The 18,849-nt window shown below is 40.3% G+C and overlaps 1 protein-coding gene and 1 pseudogene across 5 annotated transcripts in view; both read right to left on the reverse strand.

Annotated features, from left to right (window-relative positions):
• UBR4 (ubiquitin protein ligase E3 component n-recognin 4) overlaps nucleotides 1-18,849 on the reverse strand; it is a 141,330-nt gene that overhangs the window by 107,236 nt on the left and 15,245 nt on the right. For all 5 annotated transcript variants that reach the window (XM_020285476.2, XM_075994537.1, XM_075994543.1 and 2 more), the window contains exons 10-18: nucleotides 18,418-18,477; nucleotides 18,130-18,320; nucleotides 11,978-12,077; nucleotides 11,703-11,840; nucleotides 11,133-11,250; nucleotides 9,783-9,970; nucleotides 8,734-8,893; nucleotides 8,530-8,615; nucleotides 677-846 (exon numbers count right to left, since the gene is read on the reverse strand). In XM_020285476.2, coding sequence (XP_020141065.2) covers nucleotides 677-846; nucleotides 8,530-8,615; nucleotides 8,734-8,893; nucleotides 9,783-9,970; nucleotides 11,133-11,250; nucleotides 11,703-11,840; nucleotides 11,978-12,077; nucleotides 18,130-18,320; nucleotides 18,418-18,477 — 1,211 coding nt within the window. The remainder of the gene's footprint in view (nucleotides 1-676; nucleotides 847-8,529; nucleotides 8,616-8,733; nucleotides 8,894-9,782; nucleotides 9,971-11,132; nucleotides 11,251-11,702; nucleotides 11,841-11,977; nucleotides 12,078-18,129; nucleotides 18,321-18,417; nucleotides 18,478-18,849) is intronic.
• Nucleotides 13,499-15,876, reverse strand: LOC105884028 (apoptosis-inducing factor 1, mitochondrial pseudogene; annotated as a pseudogene).

Consider the following 18,849-nt stretch of genomic DNA (forward strand, 5'->3'; position numbering starts at 1 on the left):
CAAGTCATTCTAAGTGGTTTCACGTTGAAAGCAAAATAACCAACGACAGAGTTGGCTTCTCTGTTCTGTCTTTCAAAAAACCAGGTCAAAATAAAATTGGTTATGTTCAGGATGCAAGTTCTATCTAATAATTATAACCAAATCCCCCATGTGCTACAGGAAGACTCTGTTTCCAGACTATAGTTTGTGATTGTTTGTTTGTTTGTTTTTTGAGACAGAGTCTCATTCTGTTGCCCGGGCTAGAGTGCCGTGGTGTCAGCCTAGCTCACAGCAACCTCCAACTCCTGGGCTCAAGCCACCCTCCTGTCATAGCCTCCCAAGTAGCTGGGACTACAGGCATGCACCACGATACCCAGCTAATTTTTTCTTTTTTTTTTTTTTGGTAGAGATGGGGTCTCGCTCTTGCTCAGGCTGGTCTTGAACTCCTGAGCTCAAACGACCCACCCATCTCCGCCTCCCAGAGTGCTAAGATTACAGGCGTGAGCCACCGCACCCGGCCCATATTTCTTTTTTTAATAGCACATCTCCTCCAACTCCCCATCACTCTTCCTCCCTCCCCACTCTAAACACTATCATCACAGTAATATCTCAAAGCCACAGATGAACTACCAAGAAGTCAAACAAATTAAAAAAGGAAATAACCTCTCTACAGGCCTTCTTTTGGAGGTTATCTTACCTGTCCCAAACTTTAAGGCACTCAGGAACGTCTGGATCACCTTGGGTGCCGGCTTTATGCTGCCAGATGAGCAGGAGGCGTGAAAGCACAGAGAGGCTTTGAGGATGAATGTACAAGGGCCAGGGGCCCTCAGCAAAAGGAGCAACTCCCAGCTGTTGCAACAGTGTGTTCTGACAGCAAAGACATACAAGAAACCATTAGGATAAAAACACAGGATAAGGCCAAAAGGTTACTCATGATCTCTAATGTTCATTTTTTAATACTGGACAGAGTACTTTAAAGAAAGAAGAACCCAAAAATTCAGATTTAGAAGTAGTTTTGAAAAAGATCATTTACTTCGACAAATGAGAAAAACATAAATTTACTCATCTAACTCCATTAACATCTATAGTTAATTAGTGTCAGAAATTGACTCCTTAAAAAAGAAGACAGGCATTGATATGGCAGAATAAAGATAATTTTCTAAATGGGCATGAAAAGTTTGGAACCTTTGAAAGAAAACTTCTTGAACAAATGTAACAGCTAACAGTTTTTCTTTCATAACCAGTTCATAACATAATTCAAATAACACCCAAAAGGGAAGATCCAACAACTTATAGATCCAACAACTGGTATTAACAGTATTAGCAGAGAATTTTTGCCTATAAGATATCAAGGTACCTAGAACTAATCAAGGCTGTTCTTTGCCTCCAGTTGTAGCATTTCTTTCAAATGAGCCACATTTTCAGCTCAGTTATCTAAGCTGCAACTTATCTTCTCAAACACACACACACAAACTGAGCAGGATGCCAACGGAAATCCAGACAAATGCCTGCTTTCTCATTTGGCTTCAGACGATACAAACCATGGTTATTGCAAGATGTAGGACAAATTTGTAAGTCTGCCAAATTAAATTATATTCTTATAATACATCCTTGAGGACCCCATTCCTTGGAAATGAATATTATTCAAAATGCTGTCACTCCCTGGTGATCTAATGGTTAGGATTCGGCACGCTCTCTCCTCAAAATGCTGCTGACCTCAAAAGCAGTATGCATGCATTGGGCAGTTACCATAGACCAAGCTCTGAGCTAAGTACTATGCATACACTGTCATCACACTGAATGTGCAGGGCAGTGACAGGAGGTTAGTGGTATGTGCTCTATGTCACTGATGAGGCAGGGTAAACATGACCAAAGCCAAAATAAGGTGAAGCCAGGTTTATCTCTAAAACACAAATTCCTAACTACTATGCTCAACACAGCCATATATAACTTCTCAATTCCTGGCTCCAATGAAATAATTCAAAAGAGATAAACCTACCTGAGCTACATTAACTATAGAACAATTCTAATAAAAGAAAAATCAGGAAAAAAAATCTAAGTGTTCAAATCAAGGTACCCACAGACATAAATACGGATAACATATATTCCTTATAATGTCATTTCTACAATATTTTTTTAAGTGAGGGCTTTTGTTTTCATCATTGTGTCACTTTTGTAAGCCTCAGAGCCATAAGAAATGAGCTAACATTTCACAGGAAGTTGGTTTTTCCCTCCCACTCCAACCTTTACTAGCTCTAAGGTAACTAACTTTCACAATCCCACGTTAATTCAAGTTATCTTTATTTTTTCAGTGTCTCTAACAGTACGTGCACATAGTAGATGCTCAGTGAATATTTATTGAATGAATGAACCCAGAGACTGCAATAACAATATTAAGTAATAAAAGTATAAGGATAGCAGCTAATATTTAGTAGGTACTAGTACTATGTGTCAAGCACTATTTGTGGGGGGAGCTAAATATCATAACACAAAATTTACCATTTTACATATACAATTCCGTAGCATTAAGTATATATACATTATTGTGCAACATTTATCACCATCCACATTCCAAAATGTTCCATCTTTCCCAACTGAAACACTGTACCCATTAAACACTAAGTCCCTATTTTCCCCTCTTTTGAGATGGGGTCTTGCTATGTTGCCCAAGTTGGAGTGCAGTGGCAATTCACAGGCACAATCATAGCACACTAAAGCCTTGAACTCCTGGGCTCTTCTTGCCTCAGCCTTGCAAGTAGCTGGGACTACAGGTGTGCACCACCACATGGCACTACATGTCATTTTTTTGTGGAATTGCCATACCATTTTCCACAGCAACCACACCATTTTACATTCCCACCAGTGATGCACAAGGATTCCACTTTCTCCACATCATCAGAAACATTTCCACTGTTTTGATAACAGCCATACTAATGGGTGTGAAGTGGTATCTCATTGTGGTCTAGAGCCAGGCATAACTTTAATCCCTTGTCATGTCCTAATTCATTTAACAACCACTGACCTTGTGGACCTCCATTTTCTCCAAGGCCCATCTTACTATCATAAAAGCACAGCCCAGTGGCTCAGTGGCTGAAATAGTAGCTCAGTGGCTACTATTTCAACTTTTCATATGGATTTTAAGACTCCTTAACAATTTATCCGAAACAATGTGGCATCCATTTCTCAACCAAAGTGAGGCACTTTTTGCACTCTCTATATGCAGCACCTTAAGCACTCCACCTTCTTTGCTGTTACCCCTCTGACTTCCTACCTGGTATACTAACATTATACACATTCCATAGCTTCTCTGGAGTCCTACCTTCCCAATCCACACAACCGCCCCCACCAACATTCGGACAAAAAGCATTCTCCCTCTTCCTTTAACCTCCACTCTTCTTTCTCCATTTGGACACTCAATAAATTCTGTTAAATTTACTGTGTACCTACCAAATTCTATTCCCAGAAAACAGGGGCTTTGTTTCAGCTTTGATTACCTCATAGTACTTAGAAGGGTACTTAGCTTCTAGTAAATGCTAATAATTTTTTTTTTTTTATTTGAGACAGGGTCTCACTCTGTTGCCTGGGCTAGAGTGCTGTGGTGTCAGCCTAGCTCACAGCAACCTCAAACTCCTGGGCTCAAGCAATCCTTCTGCCTCAGCCTCTGCCTCAGCCTCCCGAGTAGCTGGGACTACAGGCATGCACCATCATGCCCGGCTAATTTTTCCTGTATATTTTTAGTTTGTCAATTAATTTCTTTCTGTTTTTAGTAGAGACAGGGTCTCACTCTTGCTCAGGCTGGTTTAGAACTCCTGACCTTGAGTAATCCATCTGCCTCGGCCTCCCAGGGTGCTAGGATTATAGGTATGAGCCACTGCGCCCGGCCTGCTAATTATTATTTATTAAAGAAAGAGTCTAGATCCAGCCTGGGCAATAGTGAGACCTTGCCTCTACTAAAAAATTAAAAATTTAGCTGGGTGTAGTGGTACACGCCTGTAGTCCTAGCTACTCAGAAGGCTGAGGGAGGAGGATCACTTAAGCCCAGGAGTTTGAGGCTGCAGGGAGCTGTGATGATGCCACTGCATTCTAGCTCCAGAAAACAGAGAGAGACCATGTCTCAAAAAAAAAAGGAGTCTAGGAAGAGAGACTTCCAAAGAAACATCCTAGAATCTACTGATATCAAAAACAACACCTCAGCTACCTGATCACTTTAATAGACTGCTTCAGTAGACAAATTTAAAAGAACAGAGAGGTCATGCCAAACCCATCTCTTCACAGACTTTTAGTAGAAAGTCCACTTGCCAAGATATTCAAAAATCATAAATAAGCAGGTTTCAATTTCTTCTCTAAGTAGCAAATAGGCCTACTGGTCTTACTCAGAATCATAATATTTTGTTGCCCTGACAGTTGAAGACAATGTTTGAGATATAACTTCTCTAGTTGTCTACTTTCACAGATTGGGGTACCTTTTATTAAGTTCCCTTAGAGGGTACTATGTGTGTGTGTTGCCACATAAGTCAGGTACGGAAGCGAAGAGGCTCTGTGTGATACATTACTCCAAAGAAACAATATCCAAGACAGAAGAATTCAATGGCAGATATAGAATATCCTTCACTACCTTTCATCACAGCAAAGAAGTTTGGGAGAAGAATTTAAGTCCCATGTTTGGAGATCAAATGAAGAGGGAAGTTTGAGGATTTCCTTTGCCAAACGTCAGTAGTTAAAGGCAACAAGGCTGCAAGTCCACACACATTCCACAATCATTTTTTTTTTTTTTTTTTTTTGAGACAGAGTCTCACTTCGTTGCCCAGGCTAGAGTGAGTGCCATGGAGTCAGCCTAGCTCACAGCAACCTCAAACTCCTGGGCTCAAGCGATCCTGCTGCCTCAGTCTCCCGAGTAGCCGGGACTACAGGCATGTGCCACCATGCCCGGCTAATTTTTTCTATATATATTAGTTGGCCAATTAATTTGTTACTATTTATAGTAGAGAAGAGGTCTCGCTCTTGCTCAGGTTGGTTTCAAACTCCTGAGCTCAAATGATCCGCCCGCCTCGGCCTCCCAGAGTGCTAAGATTACAGGCGTGAGCCACCGCACCCAGCCCCACAATCATTTTTTAAATACTAAGATGGTACATCATTATAGGAGTCTTAAGGACTCCTATTCTCTGGAGAAAAAAAATTTCTTCCCTATTCTTTGGACAAGTTTAGGCAGGAAAAGGCCAAGTACATAAACTTTAAAATTTCCCTAAATAAATGTATCTGAGAAAGGAGCTAACAACTTTGGCAGGACACTCTGACCCTAAGAAGGTATTGTAGGACATATGCTTACTGAAGCATTTCCTTTTCTTTATCATAGATAGGTCAACAACTTTTTTACTCAAGTTATATTCTTTACTGTTGAAATAAAATTTTTCATCTAACAGTAAGTATAAATGGGTTTTGTAATTATCTTTTTAAAGAACAAAAGAAATTGTTAAGAAACTTCGCAAACAGTTTGGGATTGTGAGAATCAATTTCAGGCCTGACACAGTAACTCATGCCTGTATTCCTAGCTTGGGGAGGCTTGAGGCCAGGAGTTTGAGGTTGCAGTGAGCTGTGATGATGCCACTGTACTCTAGCCCAGGTGACAGAGTGACACCCTGTTTCAAAAAGAAAAAAACTAAAAAGAATCAATTTTAACCTCTTCAAATAGCTGCCTAGATTTTGTCCCTTTGCAGGCAACTGACAAGCCCTTGAATTATATCTTGCTTCTGAAAACCCACTGAAATCATCTTAAGTGTAACAAAACATTTTTCAAAACACTCTCAGGGCAAATTCTTGAGCAAACAGAGTATGGGGGAAAACTAGGAACCTGCATTTTTGGTTTTTTTTTTTTTTTTGAGACAGAGTCTCGCTTTGTTGCCCAGGCTAGAGTGAGTGTCATGGCATCTGCCTAGCTCACAGCAACCTCAAACTCCTGGGCTCAAGCAATCCTGCTGCCTCAGCCTCCCAAGTAGCTGGGACTACAGGCATGTGCCACCATGCCCGGCTAATTTTTTCTATATGTATTAGTTGGCCAATTAATTTCTGTCTATTTATAGTAGAGACGGGGTCTCGCTATTGCTCAGGCTGGTTTTGAACTCCTGACCTCCAGCGATCCTCCCGCCTCGGCCTCCCAGAGAGCTAGGATTACAGGCGTGAGCCACCGCGCCCGGCCTGGAACCTGCATTTTTAACAAACTTCCCAGGAATCCTTATGTAGACTAAAGATTGAAAACCATATTCAACCCCCCACTGCTAAATTTGACTGGCTTTAAAATAAATAAATAAATAAATAAATAAATAAATAAAAGATTGAAAACCATTAACTTTGACCATGTCAAGAAAGTGATTGTCAAAATATGCCATCATCAAACGTTGGGAGAGGATATAAATCCACACACTCACTGACACATTGCTAGTGGGAGTAAAAATTGGTGTATCTACTTCAGAGAGCACTTTGGCATTATCTGTTTAAGATCATATACTCTAGAACCTGGCAATTCAAGTCCTAGTTATGTTCCCAACAGAATCATTTGTCCATGCATAACAGGGGACACAGCCAAGGAAGATCATATCAACATATAGAATAGCAATAAATTCCTGGACACAATTCAAATATCCATCAATAGAAGAGGAAAGGAGATGAATCAATCGGTATAGTCACAAATGCAATGGAATATCATACAACAATCCAAATAAGAACTACAGAAATCTGTAGATGAATCTTGGCAATATAGTACTATATAATATTAAGTGAAATAATAATATTAAGTGAAAAAAGAATATTTGAAAAGATTACATACAGCATGTCATTTGCTTTAAAGCTATAAACAAATAAATCTTTTTATTTATTTATTTATTTATTTATTTATTTATTTTTTTGAGACAGAGTCTCACTCTGTTGCCCCAGCTAGAGTGCCATGTCATCAACCTAGCTCACAGCAACCTCAAACTTCTGGGCTCAAGTGATCCTCCTGCCTCAGCCTCAGAGTAGCTGGGACTACAGGTATGTGCCACCATGCCTGGCTAATTCTTCCTATGTATTTTTAGTTGTCCAGTTAATTTCTTTCTATTTTTTTAGTAGAGACAGGGTCTTGCTCTTGCTCAGACTGGTCTCGAACTCCTGAGCTCAAATGATCCACCCGCCTCGGCCTCCCAGAGTGCTAGGATTACAGGCGTGAGCCACCGTGCCCAGCCTAAACATTTTTAATTTAAAAAATATGGATAATATATACAATTGACCCTTGAACAACATGGGTTTGAACTGCATGCATGGGTAAACTCATACAAAGATTTCCTTCCACCTCTGCGACCCCTGAGATAGCACATCCAACCCCTCCTCTCCCTCCTCTTCGGCCTACTCAATTTGAAGACAATGAGAATGAAGATCTTTACGATGATCTACTTCCACTCAATAAACAGTAAGTATATTTTCTCTTCCATATGATTTTTTTTTTTTTATTTTTTTTTTTTGAGACAGAGTCTTACTTTGTTGTCCAGGCTAGAGTGAGTGCCATGGCGTCAGCCTAGCTCACAGCAACCTCAAACTCCTGGGCTCAAGCAATTCTGCTGCCTCAGCCTCCTGAGTAGCTGGGACTACAGGCATGCACCACCATGCCCAGCTGATTTTTTCTATATATATCAGTTGGCCAATTTCTTTCTATTTATAGTAGAGATGGGGTCTCGCTCTTGCTCAGGCTGGTTTCAAACTCCTGACCTCGAGCAATCTGCCTACCCCGGCCTCCCAGAGTGGTAGGATTACAGGCGTGAGCCACCACGCCCGGCCCATATGATTTTCTTAATAACAATTTCTTTTCTCTAGCTTGTTTTATTGTAAGAATACAGTATATAATAACTATAACATGCAAAATGTGTGTTAATTAACTTTTATATCACCCATAAGACTTCTGATCAACAGTAAGCTATTAGGAGCTAAGTTTTGGAGGCACAGGGAGTCAGTGTCCCAACCCTTGCATTGTTCAGGAGTCAACTATATATACATGGAACCTTGAGATTCAGGATTCAAGGTATCAGCTACTTCAGTGAGGAAAGAAAACAGTAAGACTAGAAGTTCACAATCAAGGTCTTAGAGACTCTGTTCTGGTGGTAGGTTTACAAATAGGAGTGTATATGAGAGCATCTATCTCCTATGATGTGATTTTTTTGAAATAAATTTTGATCTGTATTTCTTCAATTATTAATGACAATTTTTTTTTTGTCATTTATATTCCTTTTTTATAAATTGTCCTCTTGAGTATTTTGTCTACTTCTCTACTAGCATCATCATTGGTAGGTTGTTTGTTTTTGTAGTTTTTTCTTTTTTTTAAACTTACTGACTTGGGGATACAGAACACATTGTCTTTTTCTTGAAATTATCATAATTTAGACACAGGGATATACTAGAATAATCTCTCAACTCTCTTTGCAGTGAGGAGCTTTGATGGCAAACTGTTCCCTAACAACTGGAGCAACTGCAGCCTACGGGAGCTGGTATAAAGAGCTCTTGGCCTAGACAGTTATTGTGCACACAAACCTGCAAATTAGGTGACTGAAGGTCAGAGGTTACCAGAGAGTGGTTGAAGTGATAGAGAGCAGCAGCAAACTCTTCATCTGATGAACCTTGAAGACAAGTGGAAAAATCAATCACTTGAGCAGATATTTGATGCACCACACCACCCTGCCAACAGCCAAACTCTACTAGAAAAAAATCTACCAGGTACATATCTTATCTACTGACCCTTGAGTCCATCTTTGTCCACTTCCTTAATGATACTGGCCAGAGTGGCCATATGGTGTTCTGAAAGAGACACACTCAGATAGTTTCGGATAAAATTGTTCCGAGAGTTTAGCATGGAAGAGGTGATGAAGTTCAAAATGTTGGAAGCCAGACCTAAGAACTAAAAGGAACACAAAAAAATTCATATCAGGATTATAAACCCAATGCTCCTACAAACCCTGAATACAAATAGTAAATTAAATATGCCCATAGGTCTCATGTAAACACAAAGAATCAAAGAATCAGATTTTAATTCACTTACATTGAAACTAAGTTTAATTATGTGAGTCTTTCCCATGTAATTCTACCAGTTATGTAAAATGGCATGCCAGTTTAGTACAATAGACTTGACCAAATAGTGTATGAAGACATAGGATTTCCAAATAGACTGAGCCATTTCTTTTGTCCCTCTAAAGTGCTCTCATTGTCCAGCTGCAGGTTAGTATTAATATATTCAATTCTGAAACCTATATATACGATTATTACACATATATAGAATTCCCAGCTCTTCTCTATTAAAATTAAACTTAAGTACTATATAAATGTTTTATATCCATATCCTTCATTAGACTGTAAGCTATATGAAGACAAGAATTGTACCTAGCTCATTGACTGTAAGCACTTGAGATGTATCAGACCTATGCTAAGTACATTAAACATACTCTCTTTAAGTCTTCACAACACCTTTAGAGGCATGTGTAATCATTTCCATATAATAGAAGACAAAATTGAGACCTGGAGAAGTTCAGATTCTTGCCCAAGGTCATGAAGCCAGAAAGTAACAGGAGGATTCAAGCCTACTTCTCTCTAATTCCAAAGGCAGTCAGAGAAGCAATACCAGCAATATAAGTGATTTAATGAAACATAATCAATACACAGAAGTTCTAAGCAAAAATATCTTTAAGCATTACAGTTATTCAACCTATAAAATGTTTTAGTTCAAATGATCTGCTTCTCATCCCCTAGCTCCCCATTTCCACTTCCCCAAAACCTCAGAAATCCACTCTTACCAACTCAGGATCTTTGCGACTAGCCAAAATGTTGCCCTTCTCACCAGGGGCCTGCTTACTGGGGCTTTTAACTCGAGGAGAGCTCTCCAGCGGAGGGGGTGGGGGAGGGGGTGGAGGTGCCACTTTCTCTTTACTAGGGGAGATGGTCTCCTCAAACCATTGCCCCAAAATAGGTTCACTGTCATCATCTGAATAGAGAAAAAGAAAGTAACAAAAATAAATTTAGAAAAAAGTTTTTTGGAGCATTTGCTTTCCAAAAGTGCCTAAGTCAAAAGGAATACAAAGATTATCTGGATTGTGGTTGTGGTGGTTACAAGGCTGCATATATTTGTCAAAACTCATCTAAATGCTTACAGAAAATGAGAGCATTTTATTGCATATAAATTACACCTCAATAAAACTGATTTTTTTTTAAAGGAGCTCAACAAAGAAAGAAAAACAACATCACTTTATTTTACTGGCAATAAGCCAATTTTTTTTGTTTTTTGTTTAGTTTGAAACAGAATCTTGGTCTATTACTTGGCTAGAGTGCAGTGTCATCATAGCTCACTGCAACCTCAAACTCAGCTCAAGCAAGCGGCCTTCCTGCCTATAGTGGAGACTATAGGCATATACCACCATGCCTGGCTTCTTTTTTTTTTTCTTTTTTTTTTTTGTAGCGACAGAGTCTCACTATTTTGCTCAGGCTGGTCTCAAACTCCTGGCTTCAAGCGATCCTCTGGCCTCGGCCTTCCAAAGTGCTAAGATTACAGATGTGAGCCATTGCATCCGGCTCCAAACATTTTCAGGAGCAAATTTACACTTGTTTTATCAAGTATAAATGCCAGGAGGGTAACAGTCATACCTCTCTCAATATTTCACACTGCTCCCACAAATCTGATTGTGAAGAAGAATCTGAGATATTTACCTTATTCACTCTCTCCAAACTAAGTAAGAAGGGAATGTTAGCTTGGCCCTGTTGTTCACTACAACAGTCTTGAATTTCTTTCCTTTATGCTTCCCTAAAATGTGACTCTGACCACATCCAAACCAAATACAGGTAACCGTTTGAGTTTCACTGAGAAAGCTCAAAGCAGAGGTCACAAAATGAGTCAACACATGAAAAAATATGAATAATTGAGATGTATTCTGATTTTAAGAGAGAAAGGAATGAAAAGCAATCTGGGCTTGGCTGAAAGTTATGTCAACTTTCTCTTAAATAAGATGTCATCTTCGAGTGCATATAAAATCAAGGTCCAGGCTAGGCAGATGAAAACAAAATGGTAAAAAGGAAACTAAAGGAACCTACTGGGAACCCTCCTGTTGCACTCTGCAGCTTATCCCTGAGACAGAGAAAAGAGAGGCCTCTACCTTGGCTGCTGTCCTCCTCTGTGCTACTAAAATCGTCCTCATAATAGGTGTTTGAGTCAGTGGAGGCACTGGCATCACTGCTCATGGAGCCCTTCCTCTGCCGCTGCAGGACACATGCCTAGGAAAACAACAATCATAAAAACAGAGCCATCAACTTAATCTCATTCACCATATGAAAAGTTTTAATGATATCTCATTGTTTTTTTCTGAACCCAAGAAGTATTTCTCCTAATAGCTCCCTCCTGCAATTACATCACTTTATTCTAAAAAAACACTACCAACCAGAGGTATGTATAAGAACTGAAAAAAGCAATTGCCATAGTGTCCTCTACATTTCTGCTTCAGTATGCCAACCATCACAAATCACCAAATAGCCACAGGTATCAGTGCTGATAATCAAGAACTGATGCAAATGCTTGGATACATTAAAGCAGTTAAGAATTCCTCTCTTCTTCAAAAGCATTACCACGTTTTTGGGTTTATAGAAATCATGGTGTATGGTCAGACTTACTCATTTCAAGGTTATATATATAATTCTTCCAAAGTATCAATGGCTTGATTCCCACCCACCTTTCTGTAGGAAGTTGAAAGTAACGTCAAGAGCAGGTTTGTCAGTGGGACAGAGTCAATCAGCCGTTGAATCCTCTGTATGGAGGTGCTCTGGGCCATAATGCTCAGGGCCGCAGGCGGACCATCTGTCTCCCAACCCTGAAGGCAGCAATATCAAAGAGAAATTCATGATACAACTCAGCCAGAAAAAACCCTGAGTTGATGGATCAAGCTAGCTTGCCCAAAAGAAGATCCAGAAATTAATATGCTAATTCCCAAGAGTGTAATCGCCTCACCTTGTGAAGGGCCTCCACTTGCAGGTCTTGAAAGAGAGACGTTAACAGCTTGATGGCATGGTTTGCCAGTATTACAGAGAGTACCCCAAATCCCTGATGCCTACACACACAAAAAAGAATATATAAACCTTAAAATAATTAACAATAACTATAGCCTCTGAAACAGTGGATCTTGCCATTTTGGGCCCTTAGATCCTTTTGGCTGCTATCCAATCTATGTACATTTCCCCAGAAAACTTATTGTACATACACACAAAATCTACATGTAATTTTTGAAGTTCATAATCTCACCGAAGCCCATCCAATGGACTGCCTACACATCTGCCAGCTTCAGATTCTCCTGGACTAGAAGAAACTTATCTAAATCCATGGATTTTCAGAATTTAAACTATCAATTCAAAGCTAATGGGCCGTGTGAAGCTGCAAACATTTAAATAGTGGTTGGACTTTTAAAGAATCATTCTTTTGAGAAGCAAAAAGTTAAAATTAACAACTTCTGTAAGATATCTGCAAACAAAACCAAGAGAATAAAAACAAAAAGTTTACAATTTGAGTAAAATGTTTTCTTTCTGTCCAAAATGTCCACATGACAAAGGGTTAATATATATAATACACAATAAGTTCATATAAATCAATAAGAAAAAAGAACACCAAAGAGAAAACTAAGACAAAGGACACAGGCAATTTACAAAAGAATAAACATAAATGACCAATAAATATGTGAAATGAAATACAATCACACTGGTAATCAAAGAAATACAAATAAATGCAATATAATAGCATTTTTCTCCTCTAAGAGTAGCAAATATAAAACTAATGATACCCAGTACCAAAAAGAACATGGGGAATTAGGCATGTGCACACACACAGCTGGTGGGAACACAAATTAGTCTACCTTTTCTGAAAAGCAGTTTGGCAAACAAAACATTTTAAATTTTTGAATATGTGTGCCCGTTGACCTAACAGTTATACTTTTAAGAATTCACCCCCAAGAAGACAATTACATAAGTTTCCAAAAGTTTATGTTTCAGGAGGTTTATCAAAGGAAAATTTATCAAAATAAGAAATTTGGAGGGTGGGCACAATAGCTCATGCCTGCAATCCTAGCACTCTGGGAGGCTGAGGCAGGAGGATTGCCTGAGCTCAGGAGTTCAAGACCAGCCTGAGCAACAGCAAGACCCTCTCTACAAAAAAACAGAAAAATTAGCCAGGCATGGTGGTGTGCACCTATAGTCCCAACCATTTGGGAGGCTGATGCAGGAGAGACTGATTGAGCCCAGGAGTTAGAGGTTGCAGTGAGCTATGATGATGGCACTGTACTCTACCTGGGGCGAAAGAGAGAGACTCTGTCTAAAAAAAAAAAAAGAAGAAAGAAAAGAAAAGAAAAGAAAAGAGAAGAGAAGAGAAGAGAAGAGAAGAGAAGAGAAGAGAAGAGAAGAGAAGAGAAGAGAAGAGAAGAGAAGAGAAGAGAAGAGAAGAGAAGAGAAGAAGAAATTTAGAAAAACCTAAATAAGTGCTCATCAACAGGGAAATTAGTCAACTCTGGTATATTTACATAGGGAAATACTGCCAGCCATTAAAAAATTATGTAGACTTTACAACAATGTCATTGAAAAGACGCCTACAATATTTCATATACAGTGATCTCATTTTTGTAAACTTATATATTTTACATATACGCACAGAAAAATGTCTGAAGGAATGTTTACCAATTTGAGTGGTAGACTTTAGGGTGATTTCTTTTCCTTTCTTATTTATGCTCATCTGTAGGGTTTGTAACTTATAAAAGTACTCATATTATTTTTTTTTAGAAGAATCAGATTTTATTTTGTGATGTGAACATGAAGAATTTGCCCACATGGTTGAAAATATTTGCAAAGGATTTGCTCGATCATTTACACTCATTCGCACAGAGTTTGCCGAGTAAAAAAATGCTTCTTTACCCATTTAGCCAGCTATCAGGGACAGTGACGTGCTTGCCTATTCCATGGTGGGGCTTCAGTCTTCGTGAATGTTGAATAGTTTGGCTACTTCATTGAGATCTTCATGTTGCTCACCGTCCTTAATGATCTTCCCTGCTATTGGCATTCTGCTAAAGATGTTCCATAGCACGATCCCCTGGACCACTTTGTTCCTGAGGTAGAAGATGACACCTTTGCCATAGTCCTCCCCTTGGACAGGGGCCTGTGGAATTGCAGGAGTACTGGCAGGAATAGCAATTTCTGAGGCCTCAGATTCTGTCTCACTCTCTGATCAGATACCAGTCCCTGACTGCTCCGTGGCAGATTTTGGGTTGTCTTGTGCAGTTGCTTTTGCAAAAACACCAACTGTGGGCAAACTACTGTCCACAAGACCAACAGCTTCATAGTCAATATGAGGACCCAAATCACACCAGAACATTGACTGATGCCAGTATGGCTTAGCAGCTCCGGTCATATTTTCTCCAGCCAATCTTCTGCTCACAACAGCATGATCGTGGTGCTCTACCCACCTCCTCCCCAGCTTTATGTCGTAGAAGCATGCAGTATCTCCTGCCACCCAGATGTTAGAGCATGCTTATAGCTCTGCATTTACCCGGAAGCCACCAAAATCTGAGTCTGTTTCCAGCCCACCAGTCTTGGCCAACTCAACATTGGGTTTCAGCCCACAGCTGCTACGATGTAGTCAGTTTCTACCTTCCTGCCGTCTTTTAGCTTGATGAGTAACTTGCCACCGCTGACTCCAACTGATTGCACAATGGCGTCGGGCATCACCTTAACCCCCTCTCGTCTGACTTTTTCCATGGTCCAGTTGCTGAGGTATTCAGGGAGGATCTTTCCCATATTTCCTTTCTCAGGGAAGAGTTGAATCACTTCTATGCCCAAGGCTTGAGCTTGTCTGCCAAGAGCACAGGCCAGTTTGCTACCAAGGAAGCCCTCACCAATAATCATAATTGACTTGACTTCCTGTGAAATCTTCTCTAAGGCTCTAAAGTCTCCAATCTTTCTGAAAAGTGTTGTTCTGCTCTTCACCTCTGCTCCAGCCCTATCAATGGCAGACAGACTTCTTGGAGTGCCTCCTGTTGCAATCAAGCACTTTTCTTAGGTTATTTGAGACCCATCATTAAGTTTCACCATGTTGTCTCTCACATCCAGCTGTACTACCTTCTTTCCCGTGAGGAGAGCCACACCACCATTCTCAATGTGAGTCAGATCCTGAGCAGAGATACAGAAAGAAGGTGGCTGGAAATATATGCTTCTCTCTTTTCCATTCCACTATCTGAATCACAGTGTCTTTGTGACATTTGGATCATCTGAAAACCATAATTCTTTTGAAAGAGGAGGTCGCATGTATGGCAGCTCAGGATCTTCAGATACAATCAGTACCCTGGCCCCAGGATCCCGAGCCCAGATGGATCTAGCTGCAGCAAAAGCAGCAGTGCCTCTACCCATTAGTGGGAAAGGAACATGACTTGGTACCCTGACTTGAGAAACTGGCTCTCCTTCTGCAGCAGATGATGCAGCCCTTTTCTGTTTCTCTCCTAGTGTCAGCCCTAACTCTGATATTCTTTCATAATATCTTTTTTTGTCATCTTTTATACTCTTGTAGACATATGCACCAGCTCCTATTGTTGACAAGCCCACAATAAGGACTAACACAGAATTATCAATTTTGCCCCCTGATGCACCAGAGCTAGCCATTTGTCTCGTCATCTGGATTTCTAGAGGAACATGCCATCGCTGGAACAAGTTGCCTGGGAGCTGGTTCCTCTGCCTCGGGCTTCTGACGCACACGGTCCGCACCAAGGGCACCAGCTTCTGCTTCAAAGCACCTGCCGCAAGGCCTCCACACCAGAACATTTCGGCAACCGCTACTCTGGACCTCCTCCTTCCTTTTCTTCTTACTCACCGACTGATAGGTCAAACACTGTCTTTTTTTTTTTTTTTTTTTTTGAGACACAGTCTCACTCTGTTGCCTGGGTTAGAGTGCCATGGCATCAGCTTAGCTCACAGTAACCTCAAACTCCTGGGCTCAAGCGAGCCTTCTGCCTCAACCTCCTGAGTAGCTAGGACTACAGGCATGCGCCACCATGCCCGGCTAGTTTTTCTCTATATTTTTAGTTAGCCAATTAATTTCTTTCTATTTTCAATAGAGACGGGGTCTCGCTCTTGCTCAGGCTGGTTTCAAACTCCTGACTTTGAGTGTTCCACCTGCTTCGGCCTCCCAGAGTGCTAGGATTACAGGCATGAGCCACCGCGTTCGGTCCACAAATGCTTTTAAAATCAGAAGAAACAATAGCCATTTTAACAGTATAACTGCTACTTCTAAGGATATAATTTCTGGCATTCACCCATTTCGCTTTACAATGCCAAAAATGAAGAAAGCCACTCATAAAACCACAAACTACTGTTCGCTCTAGGAAACTCTCACCTCCTTACTTTGCCTAGTATCTATTGTCTAACATCTCCATTCCTATTTCAGATTTCAGTTTAATTAGCACTTCCTTGGGGAAGCCTACCTTGATTTCCCTGGCTAGGTCAAACACCCCTAGTATAATACTCTCTAGATATAATTTGACATATATTTGTATGAATATCTACTCCATATGTCTCAGGAATATGTCCACCTTTTGTGTTCATCACAGCATTCTGGAACTAACACAGAGCCTGGGACAGAGAAGATGCTCAGTGGATAATCTGTGGATGCAGTCCAGAATTTGACCTCCTCCTGTAAACTCCAGACTCATCTGTCCAGCTGCCTACTCAACATCTCACATAGAGGTCTAACAGTCATTTTTCAAATTCATCATGGCCAAGATTAAGTTATTTGTTTCTTCCCCTTTTTCCCACTCAACCTACTCCTAAACCAGTGTTCCCTATATCGGTAAAATATACAACCCTGCTGCTCAAAACCAAATAATTTTAATGTCATCTTTTTCACACTCTATATCCAAGCTACCAGCAAATCCTGTCAGCTGTACATTTCCAACATATCCCAATCTGTCTTCTTTTCTCTGCCTTGGTCACCACCACCCTATCCCACAGTCAACTTCATCTCTCACTTGGAATAATACGTTAGCTCCTGTCTTCCGTCCTTCCTATCTTATGCCCCTGCAGTCTACTCTCAGATCATAAACAAAGAAGGTCACGTCTTTCCCCTGTTGAAAACCCTCTTACCAGTTACTGACTGCACTTAACCTCAGATGATCTGGCCTCTGGCTGTCTCTCTAACGTAATTTTGTACCACTCTCCTGCCTTGATTTCTCCATTCTAGCCACATGACTTTGCTGATCCTCAAAACTGTCAATCATACTTCCACCTCAAACCTGAACAATTTTACCCTAAATACTTCCATGGCTTGTTCTGTCACCTCACACATGGCCTTCACATCCTGTCTTCAGAGCCCTTTCTGGACCATCCTTATGAAAATAACAGCCCCTGTAACTCTACAATGCTTTGCTATGGCATCTTTTTCTCCTCCACCATTATATATGATAATCTGTAATGTAATCGTTTGTATATTTGTTCACTGTCTCTCCAGTGTTATTACTCCATAAAGGCAAGGATGTTGCTTTGTTTAGTGCTACATCCTCAATGCCTAGAATGCAGCCTAGCACATGATAGGGACTAAATGAATAAATAAAAACCAGAAATGCCCAGGCTTGGAAAACAAAACTTTGAACAGCATACTGGCAATATCTCTTTTTTTTCTAGCAAGCAGGTCTTATCGCCCAGACCTCATCAAAACAATAGCAAAAGTTTTAGGAACCAAACAAGGAGGACATGACAATATCCTCACCATGTTACGGGTTGTAAGTGAGTACTCAAGTGAGTACTCAAGTCCAAATCCAAAAAGCCCACTTTGGAAGACAGATGCATTTTTTTCTGATTTGAACTTCATAAAATCCTAAAATACATATTACACAGACATTTTTTTCCCTTGGATAGGTGAGGAAATAGGATCAGAGAGAATGACTGACTTACACAAAATCACAAAGCTATCTTGTGGAGATAGTAGATCATGATCATTATCTTAGCTGTAAATTCAAATCAAGTAGGAAGGCAAATTTTTTCTATTGCTATAGAGAGGAGAGAAGTTTCACTAGCTCCTCATCAATATAGAATGGCAGGGAAACAAAACAAAACATGAGTGGCAATCAAGTAGACACATACCCTTTTCCAGGCCCCAGTTTGGGAGAGCCCACTCCCTCTTTTGTGCGAGAAAGTATGTCTCTGACTCTGAGGGCAGCCAGCGGATCCTTCTCTTTCCCCTTATCAGCCAACGCAGTAGGACTGAGGTTCAATATGAGGAAAAGGCTGTTTAACAAGCACCAGGCACCCAGCAATTGGAAATTCTGATAGTGCTGTTGTGAAAGGCATAAAATAAAGATATAAACATAGAGATATTCACATCTTAGAGATGACAAGACAGGAAGAACATAGCAGAGACATGCGTCTTACCTCACCACCAGCCCGGCGGGAATTGCTTATTGCTTGTCCAATCATGTCATAGATTTCGAGCTGTTCAATGTCAAACAGACACAAAAATCTGAACAAGTTGGCATATTTCATTATAAATGCTAAATCCTACCTATATTAATATAACTTCAAGAGTTAAATATCCTCAGGTCACTTTTCAATGACACAATCACATTACACTTTCCTTGATCTTCATATGGAGCTGACTCCTTTTTTTTTTGAGACAGAGTCTTTCTCTATAGTCCCAACTACAGTACAGTGGCATCATCATTGCTCACTGCAACCTCAAACTCCTGGGCTCACATGATCCTCCTGCCTCAGCCTCCCAAGTAGCTGGGACTACAGGCATGAACTACTGTACCCAGCCTCTTTCTTTTCATTCAGTTCAAATGTCACCTTCTCAGAGGTGATCCC

This window comes from Microcebus murinus, chromosome 2 (genome assembly GCF_040939455.1).
Source record: "Microcebus murinus isolate Inina chromosome 2, M.murinus_Inina_mat1.0, whole genome shotgun sequence".
NCBI lineage: Eukaryota > Metazoa > Chordata > Mammalia > Primates > Cheirogaleidae > Microcebus > Microcebus murinus.